Source organism: Orycteropus afer, unplaced genomic scaffold, assembly GCF_000298275.1.
Source record: "Orycteropus afer afer isolate SDZICR_OR568_19922 unplaced genomic scaffold, OryAfe1.0 scaffold00179, whole genome shotgun sequence".
Classification (NCBI taxonomy): Eukaryota; Metazoa; Chordata; class Mammalia; order Tubulidentata; family Orycteropodidae; genus Orycteropus; species Orycteropus afer.
This window is the reverse complement of record NW_006921766.1, coordinates 4585095-4608048: the sequence shown is the minus strand read 5'-3', so window position 1 is coordinate 4608048 and position 22954 is coordinate 4585095. Positions and strand designations below refer to the sequence as shown.

General features: G+C 44.1%; 1 protein-coding gene across 1 annotated transcript in view; it reads left to right on the top strand.

Annotated features, from left to right (window-relative positions):
• Nucleotides 1–22954, top strand: part of ABCG1 (ATP binding cassette subfamily G member 1) — a 103080-nt gene that overhangs the window by 55611 nt on the left and 24515 nt on the right. Inside the window, exons 3-5 of the mRNA XM_007947278.2 lie at nt 13716–13833; nt 15913–16045; nt 19413–19463. Coding sequence (XP_007945469.1) covers nt 13716–13833; nt 15913–16045; nt 19413–19463 — 302 coding nt within the window. The remainder of the gene's footprint in view (nt 1–13715; nt 13834–15912; nt 16046–19412; nt 19464–22954) is intronic.

Sequence of the window (22954 nt, the reverse complement as noted above, 5' to 3'; positions counted from 1 at the left end):
AATTATCTTCAGTAAGATTTTACTTGTGTGTGATATTAATGAAATTGTTTGATACTTTCCACATTCTGTGGGATCACTTTTCTTTGGAATGGGTACAAATATGGGTCTTTTCCAGTCAGTTGGCCAGATAATTCTCTTCCAAATCTCCTGGCATAGCTGAGCAAGTACCTTTAGTACAGGATCCATTTGTTGAAACATCTCAATGGGTATCCCGTCAATCCCTATGGCCATGTTTTTCACCACTTCCCTCAGCACAGCTTCAACTTCTTCCTTCAGTTCCATTGGTTCTTGATCATATGCCACCTCCTGAAATGGATGATCAACCAATTCTATATGGTACAGTGACTCATGTATTCTTCCATCTTCTTTTGATGTTACCTGCATCATTGAATATATTGCATACAGAATCTTTCAGTATTGTAACTGGAGACTTAAATTTCCTCTTCAGTTCTTTCAGCTTGAGAAATGCTGAGTGTTTCTTTCAGCTTGACAAATGCTGAGTGTGTTCTTCCCTTTTGGCTTTCCAACTCCATGTCTTTGCATATTTCATTATAATAATTGACTTTGTCTTCTCGAGCTGAGCTGCTCTTTGAAATCTCCTGGTTAGCTCTTTTATCTTGTCATTTCTTCCATTTGCTTTAGCTACTCTCCACTCAAGGGCAAGTTTCAGAGTCTCTTCTGACATCCTTTTTGGTCTTTTCTTCCTTTCCTGTCTTTTTAATGACCTTTTGCTTTTTTCATACATGATGTTCTTGATGTCATCCCACAATTCCTCTGGTTTTCAGTCATTGGTGTTCAATGCATCAAATCTATTCTTTAAATGGTCTCTAAACTCAGGAGGGATATAATCAAGGTCCTATTTTGGCTCTCGTGGACTTCTTTTAATTGTCTTCAACTTCAACTTGAACTTGCATATGAGCAATTGATAGTCTGTTCCACAGTCAGCTCTTGGCCTTGTTTTGGCTGAAGATATTGAGCTTTTTCATTGCCTCTTGCCACAGATGTAGTCAGTCTGATTCCTGTGTATTCCATCTGGTGAAGTCCATGTGTATAGCCATCGTTTGTATTGTTGAAAAAATGTATTTGCAGTGAATAAGTTTTTGGTCTTGCAAAATTCTATCGTTTGATCTCCAGCATTATTTTTATCTGCAAGGCCAGATTTTCCAACTACCAGTGATTCTTCTTTGTTTCCAAGTTTTGCATTTCAATCACCAGTGATAATTCACACATCTTGATTGCATGTTTGGTCATTTTCAGACTGCAAAAGTTGTTAAAAATCTTCAATTTCCTCATCTTTGGCTTTGGTGCATAAATTTGAATAATAATAGTATTAACTGGCTTTCCCTGTAGGTGCATGGATATTATTCTATCACTGACAGCATTGTACTTCAGGATAGATCTTGAAACATTCTTTGTGATGATGAATGCTACACCATTCCTCTTCAATTTGTCATTCCTGGCATAGTAGATCATATGTTTATCTGATTCAAAATGGCCATAATCAGTCCATTTCAGCTCACTAATGTCTAGGATATCAGTCTTTATACGTTCCATTTCAGTTTTGACAACTTCCAATTTTCCTAGATTCATACTTCATACATTCCATGTTCCAGTTATCAATGGACGTTCATAGCTATTTCTTCTCATGTTAAATCTTGTATTCTTCTCATATTCAGCAAATGGAGGCCCCAAAAGCTCTACTTTATCCATATCATTAAGGTAGGCTCTACTCTGATGAGGCAGCTCTTTTCCAGTCATATTTTGAGTGCCTTCTGACCTGTTGGGCTCATCTTCCAGCACTATATTAGACAATGTTTCAGGGCTATTCATAAAGTTTTCCAGTAACCTATCAGACAGTGTTTCACTACTATTCATAAGGTTTTCACTGACAAATTCTTTGAGAAGTGGATGGCTTCTTCCTTCTTCTGAGTCTGTCACAGTCCAGAAGCTCCACTGAAAACAGTCCACCCTGGGCATCCCTGCTGGCACAGCCTCCAGTCTCACAACACACAAACCACCACAGTAGACAAACTGACAGCCAAGTTCATCTCCCTTAGCTGTTCCAAGCACTCTGCTCACTTCCTGGGCTTCCCCCTACCTGTTCCTGCCATCCCTGTCTGCTGCTGCTCCCTGCCACATGGGGGCTATCCTCCACCCTCCTTACCTATTCCAGCTGCTGGCCCTGTAGGACCATTAAAAAAACCAAACCAAATCCACTGCCATTGAGTCAATTATGATTCATACAACCCTATAGGACAGAACAGAACTGCTCTATAGGGTTTCCAAGGCTGTAATCTTTATGGAAGCAGATTGCCACATCTTTCTCCCATTGAATTGTTGGTGGGTTCAAACTGCTAACCTTTAAGTTAGTAGCTGAGCACTAATCAGGGCATTAGAACCTCCAATTTACAAACTGCCGAGTACCTATTTGCTCTTTTAATCACACATGACCCGGTGAGGGGTGTTCTCTGAGAGCAGTGTGGCTCAATGGTTTGCCACTGCCCCTAGATTACAGGGCTCATTGGAGCAGGGTTGGGTGATTTCCCTGAGACAACAGTGGATGGATCAAAATAGAGGATAGGAGGAGAGCAGAGGGGAGAGTTTAGAGGGGCAGAGAGAGAGGAAGGCAGAGGCCCTTAGATATGTATGGCCTCCCCAAGGAGCTTTGCAGCTGTGGGGTGGCCCATGGTCTTTGGTTTGCTCTTTTCCCTTTTGTGTTGGCATCTCTGCATGCTACTACTTTCACCCAGGGTTTTTGTTGTTGTTATGTGCTGTCGAGTTGGCCCCGACTTAGAGTGACCCCTCCTTGGGTTTCCAAAGCAGTATCACTACAGAAGTAGATTGCCCCATCTTCCTTCTGAGGAGTGGCTGGTGGGTTTGAACCACCAACCTTCTGGTTAGCAGTCAAATGCCTTAGGCACTATGCCACCAGAGCTCCCCCTCCCAGGGTTAGCCCTAGCACAGAGAGGTCACCATCTCCTGGGTGAGCTGTCCTATCACCAGTAACATTCTGTCAATAGCTCAAGAAGCAGGAAGGGCAAAGGGCTGGGGCTTTCTTGGACAATCTATGGAGAAAGGTGAGGAGTCTTCAAGTTGTCTCTTGAGTAAGATCAATAACAAGGGTCTGGAAATGTTCAGAGCTAGTGCTTGATTCAACCATGCAGGTAGAATTAGGAAACTGAGCAGTTCCAGGACCCAAGTCCCATATCTTTGGTGACTGAGCTGGAATGAGGACCCTCTTGAGGCACCTGAGATGCTAAGACTTGTGGATGGGTCACCCTGGGTCAACATGAGCTATGCAGAACCAGGAAGTGATCTTGAGAAGTGCCTGTTCTGCCTTCCCATTGTTCCCTCTTAGGAGTTTGTTTGGGTTCTTTGCAGTTGAAGATATTTGCCCAAAACTCCCTTAAATCTCTAAAACTGTATTTACAAGGAAGAGAGGAGAGCAGAGGTGTTAATGAATGGCCTCCTGGGACAAAGCCTTGAGTTAAAGAAAGATAACACAGGAACTTGGTCACCAGAAGCAGGGCTGCTTTCTCATTTGCCTTCCTATTCCTGCTCTCATCCCATTCCGTCCTTACACCCCAGGTGCCAAGGAGCCAGAAAATATCCATCAGCAGGAAGAACAAATTAAAGGGACATTCCAGAAACTGGAAACGTACTCAGAAAGTTAACCCCCACTCTGTCAGCTGCAGAGTACCAGAGCTCCCCACCCCCCCATAGTTATGGCCTTCTTCCCCTCCTTCCTCCTGCCCTTGCTGTCCACTTCCAGCATGGATTTTTAACAGCCATCTTTATGGGGAGAGTAAGGCACACCCACATAGCCAACCTCAGGTAGTTCACACAATCTCAGCAAGTTTAGCAAACAAGGATTCTCTTTGTTACCTAGAGCTGCCATAACAAAAAATACTATAAGTGGATGGCTTTAAAGAATAGGAATTTACTGTCTCACAGTTCTGAAGGCCAAAAGTCTGAATTCAGGGCATGGCTCTAGGGAATGTCCTTCTTTGTCTCTTTCAGCTTCTAGTGACTGCTGGCAGTCTTTGGCGTTCTTTCACTTGTAAAGGATTCTCACATGGCATCTGTCTTCATGTGTGTGTGTCTGTCAATTCTGTCCTTTTTATAAGACCTCCTCAAAAGGGATTAAGGAGCCCTCATGGCAAAGTAGTTAACCACTTGGCTGCTAACTGAAAGATCAGTGGTTTGAACCCACCAGCTGCTCTGAGGGAGAATGATAAGGCAATCTGCTTCCATAAAGATTAAAAATTTGCAAACCCTATGGGTCAATTCTACGCTATCCTATGGGGTTGCTGTGAGTTGGACTCAACTGGACAACAGTGAGTTTGGTTTTGATTTTTTTCAGAAGGAATTAAGATCCTGCCTGCTCCAGCATGGTCTCATTAACATAACAAAAGAAAACCTCTATTTCCAAACAGGGTCCTAGTACAGGTACAGGTGCAGGGGTTAAGACTTCCACATTTCTTTTTTGGGAGACACGACTCAATCCATAACAAAGAGGTATGTGCTAAGATAAATCCTGATATCTTTATGTGGCCAGGTGTGCAGACAGTATTTTGATTTTTGTAGCTGGAAAGCCTATGACATGGGCAGAGCATGATGGTCGAGGGGCTTGTACAATCTGTGCCCTGTGGTTTCTATGTGAGAGGGGGTCTCCTATTAAGAAGATGAAAGGACAGGATCCGAAACTCAGTCTCATAGCCCCTTTTCCCTGGTGGGCACAAGGGAATCCACAGGGTGGGTGAGAGGGGAGCAGCTCCAAGACCAGAGGGGAATTGGGGAATTTCCTCTCACCCTCTCTTCACTGAAGATAGTAGCTTCTCTTGCCTACTGGGAATTCCTCATTTGTAACAGGACACACTTCTTTGCAATTCTGCCTAGAAGGGGAATAATTATGTCTGGTCTAGCTCCATCCGAAAGCTCTTGGTAATATGAACAAAATGAGGATTGTACCATACTTTGTGGACTCTGCCTATGGAGCTCTATAAATATGGGGTATTTTTTGTGCTGTTGTTTATCAACAATGATTTTTATGGAAGCCCTGCAGGGGTCAGAGCCTTGAGCCACCAGTATGGTATTTGACTTGTAATCATCTACACACAGGGCCCCATTTTTCTGGGGGGAGCCCAACTTCACCTCACCACAGCCCAGCTCAGCATGAGCAGACAACACAGCTCTGTTGTGTGCATCAGGGAAACAAAACCCAGCAATTTATTAACCCTGGGATCGCACAAGAAGCACCAGCCCTTTTCAAAACCGCAACTTGTTAAATGAAACCTAAGCGAGTGACTCACCTGCTGGGTTTTGAGGGACAAGCTGCTTACTATTTTCTACAGGTAAACAGAATCAGGGGCCTGATGGTCCCCAAGGGGCTCTATCACCAGACTTCTCTCTGCCATTGAGGGCAGCTTTGCAGCTGCATTGAAACATTTGCTCCAATCCCACTTTGTTGTTTGCTGGCCATGGTGGCAGGAGCCAGTAGATGCTTTTATAACAAGCTGCTCTAGAAAGCATCCATTTGGATTAGAGCATGTAAATTTCCTAGCAGATGCAGCCAAAAATTTGTCAGTGAAACAGGACTTGAATCCTCCTCAAACCATGGAAGAGCTTCCTATATCCTGGTCAAAATATGTGTGTGTGTGTGTGTGTGTGTGTGTATAAATTGAGAATATTTTGTAGGATGAAAAAGAAATTAAAGGATAAGTGATGATTGGATGAGTTAAGAGTCCTTTGGATGGACATGTGGAATTACCATGGCTTTAGCTTCCAGAATGTTGCTCCCATCAGTGGCATTCAGGTGGCAACTTCAGCTTGGTGACTGAGTAGTTTTCTTCTTTTTTTGGAGAAGGGGATGCAATTTCTGCCCCTCTTTTCTGGATCCATTTTGTAGGGCTGCTATAGGAAAAAAAAGAATCACATATTGTGTGGTTATGAGAACAGAAGTTTATTGTCTCTCAGTTCTGGAAGCTAGAAGTATGAATTCAGAGTGTTGGCCATGTTCTCCCCAAAGCCTCTAGAAGGAAGATCTTTCTTGTCTCTCCCAACTTCTGGTAGCTCCAGGAGTTTCATGACTTGTAGATGCATCTTCATGTGGCTGTCACTGTCTTATATGTGTCTCTATGTCTCTTTTATAAGGACACCACTCAGATGGGATTAGGATCCTTCTAGTCAGTATGACCTCATGTTAATAGATAATATATTCAAAGACACTATTTCCAAACAGGAGCACATCCACAAGTATTGGGGGTTAGGACTTGAATATATCTTTTTGTGGGACACAGCCCAAAACATGACATACTCTTACCTATTTCATGTAACCACATACTGCTGAATTGCATGACTTTGGGGGATCATGGGGAGCCTGCCCACACATGGGAGGAAAGAGGGAAGGAAGGGAAGCTGGGAGATGCTAGACTGGGCTGGGCTTCCAAAGGAGTGCATGGTCCTCGAGGTAAGAACCCACCTCTGCAGTCTACAGAAGTGGCTGGAATCTCGACTCCTCCATCGACCAGCCCTGTGGCCTTGGGCAAGTCATTAACCCTCTCTGAGCCTTCCTTTCTCATCTGCAAAACATGAAGAAGAACCAGTGCTTCCCTTGCCATGAAGATTAAACAGAACAACATGAGCAATGCTGGTGCCCTGCTACCTTTCAGGGAGCTCGTGCTTAGTGCTGGGGGTTCCCTCAGCCCCCTGCATTGTCATCCTCGGCCTCTGTCCCAGGGTTAGCTTGGCTCTCCTGGCCTTCCTCTTTCAAGGGAACATTTCTACAAAATGAGAAAAATCACCTCACCCACCTGAAACTGAAGTTACATTGTGGGGATTCCCCTGAGCCTCTGCCAGTTGATGAAAGTGTTTCTCTCTGTTTTTTATCAGCTGATGTATTATTTTTGTTAGTTGCCATAGAATTGGCTTCAACTCACAGCGACCCCACAGACAGCAGAACAAAACCTTGCCCAGTCCTGCTCCAGCTTCGATGGTTGATGTGCTTGAGCCCCTTGTTGAACCCACTGTGAAATATGAGTACCTTCCAACCCAGGGGGCTTGCCTTCCAGAACTCTATGGGGCTATGTTCTGTTGTGATTCATAAAGATTTAATTGGCTAATTAAATCAGAAGTAGATTACCGTGCCTTTCTTCTTAGTCTGTCTTAGTCTGGAAGATCTGCTGAAAACAGTCCAACATGGATAACCCTGCTGGTATTTGAAATGCCAGTGGTATAGCTTCCTGTGTCATAGCAACATGCAAACTATGACAAATGGACAATCAGGTAGTGCCATAGCTTATATAGCAAATATAAACAGTCAGTGTATTCCCTTTCTCCATGGATTTCTGAAATACACCCTGGTCAAGAATCATCTCATCCCAGGAGCTGCTGAGTGGAGGGGGTGGTAGTCTATCCTGAGGGCAGAAGTCATAGCAGGCAAACAGGTGCTAATGAAATTATTAGGGAGAAATTTCCCATCAAATGGGGGCTCCAACAAAGGAGTGTGTCTTGATTTCCAAAGGAGGACAGTATCTTTTTTTCCCCTTGATTTGGGAAAATATTTATTCTTCTGTCTAAAAATCATCACCCCTGGGGTTCTACTTAAGATTCAAAGCAATTACCTACTGATGGATCAGGAAGGGGGAATGAGGGACTTCTAGGGTTGGTCTGTTCCATTTCTCTATCTAGGTGCAGATTACATGGGTTTGTTCCATCTGTGAAAGTTTATCAAGCTGAGCTGTGCACTTACACTGTGTGCACTTTGCTCTATCCAAAAATTGCATTGATAAATGATCACTATCCAATAAATATGATGTACATACATTGAGTGCCATCATATAAGGGTTTACTGGTGTTTTTTTTTTTTTTTTTTTTTTGTGTATGTGCCATCCATTGGGGATAGGTTTATATTTACATACTGGAAGACAGAGAAACATCCATGCCCTCTCTATAAATGTAGTGCCCAGAAGTCTGTCCATCCTAAGCACCTTAGAGATGCCCAGTCAATACAGCATACAGGGGCTGGTTGGCATTTCTTGCTGGTCCAATGTATTCTGGGGGACTTCCCCAAGGGATGGTGGGTGTCACTCTGAACTCACTTATGCAAAGAGCTAAACTTCTGCTCTTTAATTCCATAAACATTTATTTTTTAGTAACCAGCATATGCCAAAAAATAATTGGAAGACAGCTACCTGGCCAACAACTGGAATAGGTCCATATTTATGCTCACTCCAAAAAAAGGTGATCCAACAGAATGCATAAGATATTGAACAATATCAGTGGTATGACATTAGTAAACTTATACTGCAGACAATTCAAAAAATGGTTGTAGCAGTACATCGACAGGGAATTGTCACAAGTTCAAGCTGGATTCAGAAGAGGAGGTAGAATTAGAGATATCATTGCTGATGTCAGATGGATCTTGGCTGAAAGCAGAGAATACCAGAAAGATGTTTCCCTGTGTTTCATTGACTGTGCAAAGTCATTCAATTGTGTGGATCATAACAAATTATGGATAACATTGCAAAGAATGGGAATTCTAGAACACTTAATTGTGCTCATGAGGGACCTGTACATAGACCAAGATGCAATGATTCAAACAGAACAAGGGGGTACTGCATGGTTTAAAATCAGGAAAGACATGCATTAGAGTTGTATCATTTCACTATACTTATTCAATCCATCTGCTGAGCAAATACTCTGAGAGGTTGGACTACATGAAGAAGAATGTGGAATCAGAACTGGAGGAAGGCACCTTAACAACCTGTGATATGCAAATGACAGAACCTTGTTGGCTGAAAATGACGATGATGTGAAGCACTTACTGATGAAGAGCAAAGACTGCAACCTTCAGTATGGATTACACCTCAATATAAAGAAAACAAAAATACTCACAACTGGACCAATAAACAAAATCGTGATAAATGGAGAAAAGTGAAATTATTAAGGATTTAATTTTACTTGGATCTACAATCAACACCTATGGAAGCAGAAGTCAAGAAATCAAATGAATTATTCTATTGGGCAAATCTGCAAAAGACCTCTTTGAAGTATTAAAGAGCAATGATGTCACTTTGAGGACTAAGGTGTCCCTGATACAAGACATAGTATTTTCAGTTGCAAAAATTGGACAATGCATAAGGAAGACTGAAGAAGAATTGGTGCTTTTGAATTACAGTGTTGATGACAAATATTAAATATGCCATGGTTGCCAGAAGAATGAACAAATCTGTCTTGGAAGAAGTATGGGCAGAATGTTCCTTAGAAGTGAGGTTGTCGAGACTTCGTCTCTTGTACTTTGGACATGTCATCAGGATGGACTAGTCCCTAGAGAGGGACATCATGCTTGGTAAAATAGAGGGTCAGCAAAGAGAGGAAGACCCTCAAAGAGATGGATTGACATAGTGGCTGCAAAAATGGGTTCAAATATTGAACAATTGTGAGGATGGTGCAGAACTGGCAGTGTTTTATTCTGTTGTACATGGGCTCACTATAAGTTGGAACTGACTCATTGGTACCTAACAACAACCCAACGTGGGATGTGGTGATTAAGAAGATAGACAGTTCTGATCACACCAGTATGGAGCTAATTAATTCCCAAGCTGGAATCTGGATCCCAGGTCTGTGGCTCTGACCCCACACTCATCTCTGGTTCTGGGTGCCCTTCTTCCTCCATTTCTGTTCATTTCCCAGAGGATGGAATTAACACATCCTCCCTAACTGAACTTACAGCTTTTTGATCTTGATTAATCAAACTGGGTTCACGTTTCCTAAAAAGGCATTAAGCTGTACCATTATTTCTTAGCCGGCGACATTCAGAGGGACCATAGCACTTGACAAAGACATTGGGGTTAGTGCGGGGAAGGGAGGAGTTGATAGCAATGCAGTTGAATGGACCATTCCTCCTCTTCCCACTCAGGCCTGCAGAGGATTCCTGGTGACCTGGGTCTCTGGTACTTTAGTCTGGCTGTGGAGGTCTGGCTTTTGGCCTGGCCATTATAAAGACAGAATACTGACACCCTGTGTAGACTGTTGAGGAACATCTAATGGTCTTGTCTCTCTGGTGGTTCCTAGCTTATTGTCATCTGGGAATTGCTTTCTCTAACAACAACAATAACAACAACAACAACAACAAGCACACAAATAGTGGAGCACACACATCTGTGTAAACAAGTGTAGACAAGTATGTGAAGGTAGGCGGTGTCATTGTTGGGAAAGTAGGGTAGGGAGTGCCTTCATTTTATTTTTCTGTAAGAGGAACAAAACCTGGGGCTCTGTAGAGAAGGATGAATTCATTACCGAAATAGAGACCTATTTTGTGTTTGTGGAGACACACAAAATCTGGCCATAACAGGAAAGCCTCTAGCTCATGTTTATCTTGTCCCTCCACATTGTACTGGGACCTGCAAAATTCCTTCTAAATATACACTGTCTTCACTGGGACCAACTCTGCCCAGGAGTAGGGGATATCAATGTTTACTTAACTTCTATTTCCAATGTCACTTTGAACATTTTAAAGAAAAGCAGGTTTCTAACATTAGAAGCTCCAGCTCCAAGTTGAATCTTGTGTTTCCTCCACTGAGAGACCCCCCAGCACCTTCCTCATACTCTCTACTCTCCTTCATCAACTTGGGGCCAATGTGTCTCTTCCATAGTGAGTCATTGCTCTCTGGGGCCTCAGTTCAGTGCTGGGGATCACATGCGGACCTCCAAATTCCAGTGAGGTGATTCAAACAGCAGGACCACGTCCTCCCCTGCTCTGCTTTTTCCCTTGAAAGGGCTGAGTGCTCTCCTGCTCCCACCCTATGTGCTGTTCCTGGCACCCTGGAACCTCAGTCCTGTGAACTTCCTCTAGTCTGCCCTATTATGTGGTACCCCATGGATCCCAGCATCAGAGGGCTAGCACCAGGTTCTGTCAAAACCGTGCCCTGAATGTGGCTGTGCCTAAGAAAGACTGATGGGCTCTCCCCAAGGTGTCCAAAGGAAAAACCTTCCATAACCCTAAGGAGGTGTGTCGAGGTTGCCATCAGGGGCTACATGACCCCAGTGTGTTGACTATGCTTGGGGTCCAAGGGACCAGTGGTCACCTCAGCCACCCTCTGTGTCCTCAGGCAGCTTTGGTTGATGGGGGTCAGCCCCGGGGTCTTCTCTGAACTTCCCTCTCTAAAAGGGAAGAGTTTGCTTGAGAATGATCCAGACTCTGACTGGGTTGGCAGGAAGCCTGTAATGAGCAGCACCTGGAATATAGCACTCCCTTGGTGATGTCATGCTGATACTCAGGAGGCCAGAGTCCCCAATATGCCTTGTCCCAATGCCCAGAGCTCCATCATCAGGAGCCTGCCTGGCGGTGGGCAGCATGGCTGTACTGAGGAATGGTCTCCACTGCCTGTGGCTCTTCTGTCCATCTTTGCTGAGGCCAGACACAACCCAGAATAGATGGAGGCTGTTAGGCTCCCCATACTCTCTTCTGGGCAATTTTATTTGGGTCATGTGTGCCCCATGTTTGCTGACCTTCATCATCCACATCCTGACCCCAGGAATCTGACCCATTTGCAGTTCCGGGCTGCTCTCCTAGACTGATCTCCATCTTCTCCGTTGCCCCTTTTCCCCCTGGGGCGGCTCTCTCCACTCTCCCCAGGGTACTGTCTCTCTCCATAATGAGTCAGAATCTCAGGGACTCAGGCTTCCTGCCTTTTGCTTCCGCTTCTCTCTGCCTTCCTTAAATGAGGCCTCAGGGACTCCCAGTCCAAATTAAGGAGGCACCTGTGACAGCTTGTAATATCCAGGTGTCCCATCTGTGAGAAGTGGGAGGATGGCAAGTAGAGCACTTCCCAGACCCTGGGCCAGGGTCCTGTGCACAGACACAGGCTAAGGGAATCAAAGAGGGGCCAACCATTGATTAGAGAGAAAGTCAAAACTAAGGGTATTTGTAAAGCAGGCTGATATCCCTTTTCCCATTAGATCCCTTTGAACATTATGTCTGGGACCTTAAATACTATGTTTTCATGATTCTTAATCATCCAGGGATACTTTCTGATCTAATACTGCATGAGGAATGTTTTTGAATTAGGAGTGATTATTCTTTAATCAAACTAGTTGCTACAGAATTGATTCTGATTCATGGTGCCTGCATGTGTATCAGAGTGGAACTGTACTCCACAGGGTTTGCAATGGCTGCTCTTTTGGAAGTAGATTGGCAGGACTTACTTCCAAGGTGCCTCAGGGTGGATTCAAACTTTCAACCTTTTGGTTAGCAGCTAAGTGTTTTAACTGCTTGCACCATGCAGGGACTCCTGTATGAATGTAGTTGCTTCTGCTTCATTCTTTATTGTACATTTAAACACATTTTACATGAAAAATAAAATGACTGTGGTTTTGCTTAGGCTATACACTTTTTTCTTTTTATAATGCTCTCAAGTGGAGACTTGGCAGACATCCTAAAGCAATTTGATAGAGCTTTAAACTCTTGTAGGAACACATTCATAATACACGTGTTTATCATGGTAGGCACAGCAGCAAGGCGGGCAGTGGTGAGGTGTGGTTAGCACCCACTCACACTGGCTGTGAGGCCTGGCCAAGCTACCCACCCCTTCTGGGTGACCACTGTTATTGTTAGTTGCCATCAAGTCAGCTCTGACTCATGACAACCTTATGTACAACAGAATAAAACATCGTCTAATCCTTCACCATCTTCCTGATTATTCCTATACTAAAAAAAAGAAAAAAAAACAAACTCACTGCCATTGAGTCAATTCCAGCTCACAGTGACCCCAACTCATAGTCACTCCCATTGGGTTTACAAGGCTATACATCTTTATGGAAACAGATGGCCTCACCTTTCTTCCACAGAGCAGCTGGTGAATTCGAACCACGAATCTTCTGGTTAGCAGCCAAATGCCTTAACCACTACCCCACTAGAGCTCCTGATTGTTGGTATGTTTCAGTCCATTGTTGTGGCCATTGTATATTGTGAGTGCCTTCCCACCCCGGGGGCTCTTCTCCCGGCACTATCTCAAACAATGTTCTGCTGTGTTTCATAGGACTTTCACTGGCTAATTTTTGGAAGCAGATTGCCAAGACTTTCCACCTATTGGGCAAATAATTTTTCTTCACCTGGCACATGGGACTATAACAGATCTTTAGCACTTTGATGTCTTTTTAATTTTATTTTTATTGTGATGTGGGTGAAAGTTTACAGAGCAAATTCATTTTCCATAGAGAAGTCATATACATTTTGTCTCATGACATTGACTGTAGTCCCCACAATGTAACAGCTTTCTTCCCACTTCCTCCCTGTAGTTACCTCTTCCTGTGTCCTCCTTTTCTATACACTCCTGCCCCCTGAGCTCTCTTCCTGTACAAACACTGCCCTTCTGTTCTCCCATGACTAATTGCTCCAAGGAGTGTATATACATGGTATAAAGGTATACCCTATATGCCTGTCTATTGTTTGAATGGAAGCCACAGGAGTGAGTTCAATTCCATGCCAGAAGGCTAACTAGGAGCTATGGTCTTGAGGGTGTCACCAGGCTCTATCAGACCTGGTCTTTTTTGTGTGTGTGATTTTGAGTTTTGTTCAACATTTAGAACTCAGAATTTTATAATGTGGTATGAAAAATATTACCTTTTGCTAGAGATCTGAAGTCAAGCATACCTATGTTAGACAAAATGAATCCTGTGATAGTTACAAAGTTAATATGATCTGATTCTTGTAGGATACAAGACCCTTCTGAAGGGAATTTCTGGAAAATTCAACAGTGGTGAACTGGTGGCCATCATGGGTCCTTCTGGGGCTGGAAAATCCACACTCATGAACATTCTAGCTGGATACAGGTGAGAAAACTGACAGGAGAACAAGGTTTTCACCCCATTGTGTTGGCCAGAGGCTGGCCAGTTGAGGAACAGTGGAGCTACTTCAATCCTTGACCTAGAAGTGTTCTGTTATCTACAGGAGGCAACTTCCTATGGTTTGGTAAGCGAGAGGTAGGATTTTTATCATCAAGCATCTATGAAACCTGTGAGGGAAACAGCCCAGGAAAGAGAATATCATTGAAAATGTTGCAAAGTGGTTGGTATTAGCTGCCACTGAGTCAGCTCTGATTCACAGCTACCTTATGTTAGAATGAAACATTGCCAGGTCCTGTGCCATCTTCATTGCCACTGTTATGTTTGCCCCTTGATGGGTGGAGAATGGATACAAGCTCAGGTAGAGGGGTCCCTGAGACAGAAAGAGTAGGGATGGCACCCTGAAGGAGCTCAGCCTTTGGCCAGGTCTTTTAGGACAAGAAGAAGTAGGAAGGCCAAGGCTGGGGAAAGGAGATTGTAAGAGATCAAGTAAGCAGAAAGGTTGAAGAGTAAGACAAAGAATTTTCAGAAAAGAATAAGAACTATTTGGCTGAAGCCCAGAGTTCCTGAACCTCTTTCTGTGATTATGTTAGTTGTTTAGTGTTTTGGAAATCACGCTGTCCATTGTCATGTCCAATCCAATTCATTGTGAATGGTTAGAAAACAGAATCTTTAGCAGTGTTAATTAAAAAAAAAAAAAAAAAAAAAACTTCTCATGTTTCATGCCAGCTCTTTTCAGTTACCATGAGTTACACTTGCTATCTTTAGCAAATAGTAAAGAATAATTAGAAATTTACTGGGGGTGGGGGGAGAAGAAGAAGACAAATATCATCCCATCCTAGGACTTTAAATTACTCCTTAATGGTAAAAATTAGGATTTTTATAAAAGTCTCATTTATGACAATTTCCATCCTATTAAACCTTCACCTCTAAAGGTTAAAATCAAGTTCCCACTACCCAAGGTCATGAGAGGCTATAGAAGAGTGGACTATTTCCTGTGAGGGCAGCCACTTTTTAGCAAATCACCAGAGCCACTGGACCACCTGAACTGTGCTTGATATCCCAGCACTCCAGATGGCAGCCTAGGGATGATTGGGCCTTACAGGCCTGGTACGCAGGAGGAAGCCCTGGATCCCAGCCCATTCCCTGGAGGAAAGGAGAGACCCGCCAGCAAGTCCACAGTCACAGTGATGGGCTGAATGAAAAGATAAACTAGAATATAATTTCATTCATTGGTCTCCATGGACTCTTCTATGCTTCTGTCCTCCACAGTGTCTGAGAGGCAGGGCTGGAGAAATGAATCTTTAGCAAGACATGAAGATAGATAGGCTAAGACATCTGCCACCTCCCAGGGCTAGGTCACTATACCCAGAAACATATCAGGCAGTATGAGTCTTTGAATGAATGAATGAGTATGGCCAAAGAGGCCATGTCCCTTCCATCTTCACATTTCCCTGGGATGCCCCCAACCTGTGCCCTGAGGTCAGAGAGAACAGCCTTTCCTGGTGGAGAAGGACCATTGCATGGGTGAACCAGACCAGAGCCCAGACTCTCTTCCTCTGAGCCACCAGAACATGAGGACTAAGCAGGGTATGCCTTCCCAGTTAATGTCTGAGTACGATCCTCAGAAATAGGCTCTGACATACTGGCCACACCTCCTGACTGCAGAAGTCTTTGGCCTTTGGAGCCATTGGTCAGAAACCAATCTTACAAACTCTTGCAAAGCCAGGGAGAATACATCCCACCTTGTGGCTACATATGTAAGAGCAGCCATGAATATCTTTTCTTGTTTGTTTAGTAGCAAAGAAGATACAGCCACTACCACTTGCTATAAATAGACCATCCTTGGGAGGCTTGGTTTCCCTTTCCCCTGCTGGGCATTTTCTCTGTGTAACTTCTTCCTCCAGGTTGCTGGGATTCTCTTTCCAGGTCTCCCATCCGCTTTGGCCCCTCAGTGTTTCTATGGCAGATGGTTCAGCTGGAAAGATGCTGGGAGGGAGGTGGAAGAAGACAAGGATCAAGAGGAACTGGCTATTGGGCACTGATGCTTCTCCTGTTGCTCTGCAGGGAGACTGGCATGAAGGGGGCAGTCCTTATCAATGGCATGCCCCGGGACCTCCGCTGCTTCCGGAAGGTGTCTTGCTACATCATGCAGGATGACATGCTGCTGCCACACCTCACTGTCCAAGAGGCCATGATGGTAAGTGCCCCCACCAGCCTGCTGCTCCAGCTACCTGGTCACTCATCTCTCACTGTCATGTTAGACAGAAGCATTGTCAAGTGCCCAGTAATGCATGGAGCTGGTGGCTCTGCCAGGCCACCTACAAGTGATCAGCAGCCCCTCTTCCCAGCAGAGTTTTAACACCAAAGAAGTATGCTCTTTGGACAGCTTCACTGAAAACGAATGCTCAAGACCCTGCATTCTATTAGTCCTTGGATGGCAAAGTTGTGCTCAGGTTTCTAAGAAGGGCTGATTATTTCTTGGGCAACCACAATTCTATTCCTCCAGTGGGCTGAGGCAGCTTTCCTTCTTCATCAGTCCATCCTTGAGTTGTTCTGTGACTTTATGTCCAACTCCCAGCAAACCTGGTGCCTTAGTTAGGTCTCTGAGGGTCTTATTCACCAAGTCGCTCATCTGCCATGTAGGTGAATGAATCCAACATTTGCTAAACCTTGTTAGACCCAGGCCCAGAATGCACATAAGCCCTGAGCTCAAAGTTACATGACTGCTGATAGTTATACTGGGACGCAGAGGCAAGTCTCTTGCCTTCAACTGCTAATCTTGATTTCCTTGCCAAGCTTTACCTCTAACTCCTCAGTGTCCACCTTGGTAAGATCATGCAAGGGTGACTTGCATACTAATGAGAGAGTGCAGGTAACACAGAGGGAGAGTCCCAGCATATAGTCAGTGCTCAATCAATTCTCATTGCTACTGTAGAATAATGCAGGTGACACAGAGATACAGTCCCAGTTAGATACAGCTAGTGTTCAGTCAGTTCTCATTGCTGTTACAACTCAGTCACTGTTTCTTTTTATTCCTAATAAAGTACCCTGTAGTGTATTTACTTAAATCCTCTGTAGATGAGGCCAGCATCTCTGATGGTTTAAAAGTGACTTCACCTTTTGGGGTCATAGAAATGTCTAGGTGGCTTCATATATAAGAAGTTTCCAGAACAGCCTGGCCTGGCTGTTTTTTCTTTGAAGAGACCATGACCCAGCCAAGTGCTATAACCCTGGGATTCCAGGGCCATTTTTTTAACAGGTTCAACTCATCCTGACTTGGCCCACATTTATGGGTAGTGGAAGTCTCTAGAAGGCCCCCCCATTAAGAGCTTAAAGTCAGTTGGTAATCTGGTAGCTTTTCATGGCTCATTTGGGTGTCAGGGGAAGGGGCATTTGTTTTCTGCTTTGCCCTTGTCCACTGCAAAAGAGGTCCCCAGATTCTTTGGGTACACAATGTGATATTCCCAGCCTGGTCTGTTATGTGCCTTGGTTAGGCGATAGGTGTTTGCTTTGGTTTGCCCAACTTGTGAGGATGTACCCTGAGCTCCTAGCTTTGATTTTGGCAGAGTTCCTGCCTGGCAGTGTCAGAACGTGGCAACTGTATAGCATTTCATCTGAAGGGCAATTCCAAGGGATCTTGAGCTCAGTACAGAGAAGCAGGTTAATTTTTCAGATACATGATCTGCTCTCTCACCTGCTTTGTGGGGAACCAGAAGGGAGGTCCCTGCAGGGTTGTTCTCATTCATCTTTCCTGAGTACTGAGTGTTCCGTGAGTAAGAAGATACCTCCCCACATGTCTCTGCCTTCCCGGGCAGCCATGTGTGCTTTGTGGATGAATTGTTTATTTGGCCTCCAAATGCACACTATAATGGGAGCAGGGGACTTTTAGTGAAGTTTGCAAGTAGACTAGGCAGAGCCACTTCTTGGAATTTTCTCTTCACCCTGGTGATCCCTGTTCTATGTATTTAGTAAATGGAAGCTTTACACTTACTTGGTTGATTACTGAATTGCTACTTCATCTTGTTGTTGTTGTTGTTATGTGCCATGGAATTGGACCTGACTTCATAGTGACCCCTCCTTGGGTTTCTGAGGTGGTATCACTATGGAAGTAGATTGCCCAACCTTCCTTCCAAGGAATGGCTGGTGGGTTTGAACTGCCAGCCTTCTGGTTAGCAGTCAAGTGCCTTAGGCGCTACACTACCAGAACTCCCTAAAATGTATCTTCACAGTGAACTGATGAATTAAGCATGTGGCTCATTGTTGAGAAATGTGGCTTTGATTTCCAGCTCACTCACTGCTTTCATTTGGTGACTTCTGTTGTCATTTTCATCCTCCCCACAATCTTGTCACCAGGCTCTGCCATGTGAAGTACATTTATTCTCTAAATGAAATTAAATTGAATCTTTGTTTTGAGAATTTCACAATACCTTTGAATATTACTTTTAATTTGAGGCTAGAATGCCTTTTACTTCTCAAGGCACTGTCACACACATGGGAGTAGAGTGGCTGCCAATTCCTGAACCCTAATCACCTATCAGACATGAGCATGCATGTTTGGGTGTCACTTGTGATCATCACAGGGCAAGCAGAAGTGACACCTGGTGCCACACAGAAGGTGGATGTCCCCTGTCCAAGCTGGCTTAGGCCTGGTGCTTTCAGAGTCTGGCACCCTGACTGTACCACCATTCATCTCGGCTTCTCAGGGCCTCTTGTTTGATGCTTACAGCAACTTCACTACCTCATGAGATGGGCACGATTTTCTTTAACCTCCTTGTGTGCTGATCAGGAAGCTAAGGCTCCTTATTTGCCCAAGGGTACAGAAATCGGTGGAGGAAAACCAAGACAGACATACTGGGCACAATGAATCGACTCCAGAGTTTTATCATGCCAGGTCAGGGACCCAGTGGCATACTGACAAATAAGATCTTAAAAAGAAAACAGTTCTCTGATACGTTGTTGTTGTTGTTAAGTGCCATCGAGTCAGACCCGACTCACAGTGACCCCTCCTTGGGTTGCCGAGGCAGTATCACTACGGAAGTAGATTGCCCAACCTTCCTTCCGAGGAGTGGCTGGTGGGTTTGAACCGCCAGCCTTCTGGTTAGCAGTCAAGTGCCTTAGGCACTATACTACCAGAGCTCTTCTCTGATACGTAGCCTCTGCTAATTTCTATTGTGTAAATATTCCCTCTATGGATGATTTCAACCACCAATGGCTTAATACCTGGCTTGTGGCAGGTCATCAAGCCCTGATGTCTGGTAACTCCTTATCTCTGAATTGCCCACCTTTAACTTCCCTCATTGACACATAATTTTCCTGAGTTAACAGGAAGCATCCAAGGTATTCAGTGCTCTTCTGTGGCCCTGTCTTTATTAAGCCAAGGGAATCAGGAAGCCAAGACCTCCCCAGGTTTTCCTCAGTCATCCAGGGAACCCAGGAAGCCTCTCAAGTCTAAAACTCAAAGTACAGCCATGTGAGGCTTCTAAGGGACCTTCATCCTATAGCTACTTTGGTCCTGCCAGGAGCCATCCCTTCAGTTTCCACACTGCTGTCCTTGTCCCCTGCAGGTGTCTGCACATCTGAAGCTTCAAGAGAAGGATGAAGGCAGAAGAGAGATGGTGAGTATGATGCTGTGGGAATGCAAAGGGTTGTTTTGTTGCTACTAGTTGCTGTCGAGTCATCCTGGATTCATGATGACCCCATGCACAATAGAAAGAAATGCTGCACAGTTTTGCACCATCCTAGTGATTGGTTGTGGATTGACCATTGTGTTCCATAGGGTTTTCACTGGCTGAGTTTCAGAAGTAAATTGCCAGACCTTTCTTCCTAGTCTGTCTTAGTCTGGAAGCTCCACTGAGACCTGTTCAGCATCATAGCAACTCTCAAGCCTCCACTGACAGATGGGTGGTGGTTGCTGGGAATCATGAGAATTTTTGGCATGGAAGGTGAGAATTTTACCACTGAACCATCAAAACCAAAACACCCAGTAGCCATCAAGTTGACTCTGACTCATGGTGACCCCAAGGGTGTCAGAGTAGAATTATTCTCTGTAGAGTTTTCAAGGCTGTGATCTTTCAGAAATAGATTGCCAGGCCTTTCTTCTGACACACCTCTGCCAACCTTTTAGTTAGTAGCCAAGCTATGCTTAAGTGTTAGTGCCGTGGTCTGGCAAGTGCATGAAATTCATCCAGAAAACATGCATTGGAGGATTCTTTGAGTCACTGGTTTTTGTTTGTTGATTTGTTTTTGCCTAGCCGTTCACAGCTTTCTGTGCATGGGAGATGGTGTCATCTCCACACGGGCTGTGACCAAGCAGGGGGCATGCAGGGGAAATGGCTCTGGAGAGAGCTTTGCTCAGAACTAGGAACTGTGGCGTAAGAGTAGGCAGAGTATGTCAGGGTAACGGCCTGAAAGCTTAGGGGGTCAAAAGAACCACCATCAGGGTTAGAGCAAGTGCTTGGCTTCTCTCTGTGTGTAATATGCTTTAGATTAATTTTTTTTTAAAAAAAATACTAACAGTAACAGTGCTTAGTCACTCATTTAAAAATAGCCACCCTCCACCCACACACACGCATAAGAAGAAATTTAGTTCTTAAATGTTATTAACTAACCTTTTTTAAAAAATAAACACATTTCCATGATGACTGGAACCTTCTAACTCTTTTCACCACTTTTTTTTTTTTTTTTTTTTCTTTCCCAAGGAACCAATTCCTGTTGAGTTGACTCCAACTCATGGGGACCCCATGTGTATGAGAGTTGAATTGTGCTCCATATAGTTTCAATGGCTGATTTTTTTGCAAGTAGATGGCCAGGCCTTCCTTTTGAGGGGCTTCTGGTAGACTTCAACATACTCAGTAGATAACTAAAAGGTTAAAAGTTCAAGTCCACCCAGAGACCCCTCAGAAGAAAAGCTGGGCCATCTACTTTCAAAAAATCAGCCATTGAAAATCTATGGAGCACAGATCTACTCTGACACACATGGTGTCACCCAGTGTTGAAATCAACTCCACTGCAACTGATAAGAATGGAAATTTAACTTTTGTTCTCTCCCTGGTTACGGGTCAATAATGGACCCCTCTCAGCCAAGGTTAGTGTCATCTTCAGTGTGAGAGCAGAATTTGGTGAGACTCTACTTGCATAATAATATTATTTTTTGCCTTTGAATGGCTTTAGAAGACCACAGCGCTACCAGCTGAATGTGTAGGATTTACAGGGTTAACGCTAATGGTGCAACTTATTTCCTCATGTTTTGATGTAAAATGGAATGATTAATAGAATGCAGTTCAATATGCTAAGAACATATTAATAGCAATTCTATTTATGACATTTGTGCTCTCTCCTGTCGCACATGTAGTTAGTATTCAGTAAATTTAACCACCTTGGTATGAGATCTGCCTTCGCACTCCTTCCTCTCCCTCCCTCTTCCCCACTCCTCACCCCGCCACACCCTGCAAAATTCTTTCAATTCAGCCCATGTCACTTGGGAGGGGGTGGTTGAAATTTGCAGTGCAGGTAGAACCTGATTTATGTGAGAAGTAAAATAATTCTTGTTGCTACTAAAGATGTTTCATGTGGAACTTCTTTATTCTGAGATGGGAAGGAGTACAGTGGCACATTGTTGTTACTTGGTGTCAAGTAGATTTTGACTTATTGTGATCCTATGTGTGCATTGTAGACCTCTACTCTATAGGGCTTTCAAGGCTGTGATCTTTTGGAAGTAGATTGCTAGGCCTGTCTTCTGAGGCGTCTCTGAGTGGGTTCAAACTGCCAACCTTTTGGACAGTAGTTGTGTGCTTAACCTTTGTACCACCTAGGGACTCCTTAAAATGGATTCATGGAACCCAAAACATTAAGATGTGGAAATTGTGGAAACCACTCACATTTCTGTAACTTGAAGGAAGCAAAAAGGTCTTATGACTTTATTGTATAGGTTGAAGGAGAGGGCTGCTTTCTTTGATCACTAATCTTTTCTAAAGGCTTACATAATGTGCATGCAACGCACATTACCACCTCCCAGCCCTTCTGTCAGCTGCACCTAGAGTGTTTATTATACTAAATTATGGAAAATGAGTTTAGATAACAAGGGGTAACATGTGCTTTAGTTTTAGTCACAGGGATATTGTTGTCAGGTGCCATCAAGTCGGTTTCAACTCATAGCAACCCTTTGTACAATAGAACGAAACACTGCCCAGTCCTGCGCCATCCTCACAATCATTACTATGTTTGAGCCCATTGTTGCAGCCACTGTGTCAATCCATCCTGCTGAGGGCCTTCCTCTTTTTTGCTCAGCTTCTCCTTTACCAAGCATGGTGTCCTTCAGGGACTGGTCCCTCCCAATGACATGTCCAGAGTACACAAGATGAAGTCTTGCCATCCTTGTTTCTAAGAAGCATGCTTGCTATACTTCTTTCAAGACAATTTTTTTTCATTTTTATGGAAGTCCATGGTATATACAATATTCTTTGCCAGGACCGTAATTCAAAAGTCACATGGCAGAGTAGAGGGAAAACGAAGTATCAGAACACAGTCTAAGGAAAAATCTGGCTCTGGGTAAAGCTGAAAACCAAAAACCAACCCATTGCCACTGAGTTGATTCCAACTCACAGCAACACTATATGACAGAGTAGAACTGCCCCTAGGACTTCCATAGCTTTAATTTTTACAGAAGCAGATTGCCAGGCCTTTCTTCCATGGTACCACTGAGTGGGTTTGAACTCCAACTTTTATGTTAGTAGTTAAGTGCAGCAGACGATTTATGCCACCAGAGACCTCTGAGTGAACCTGAAGATGAACTTACATCAACAGAAAGTGGGACCATGCTTGGCCAGGGAGAAAGAGGATGAGTGCCCATCTCCTCTCTCACTTCTGACTGTGGTCAGCCCTAACCTCTTCCTCTGCCCTGGGAACCCCACAACAGTAGGAGGAAAGCTGCCCACTGCAGGGCTGTGAGAGAGGCCAGCAAGAACTTGGGAGGGCACCATGAAGAAAGGCTGGAAGAAGAGAGTGGCATCTTCTGACTCCCACCCCATGTTACACTCCTTCTCTAGCCTCCCAGGCCGAGGTGTTAAATAAGAAGCATCCACAGAATGTGAGGACTGCAGTCCAATCT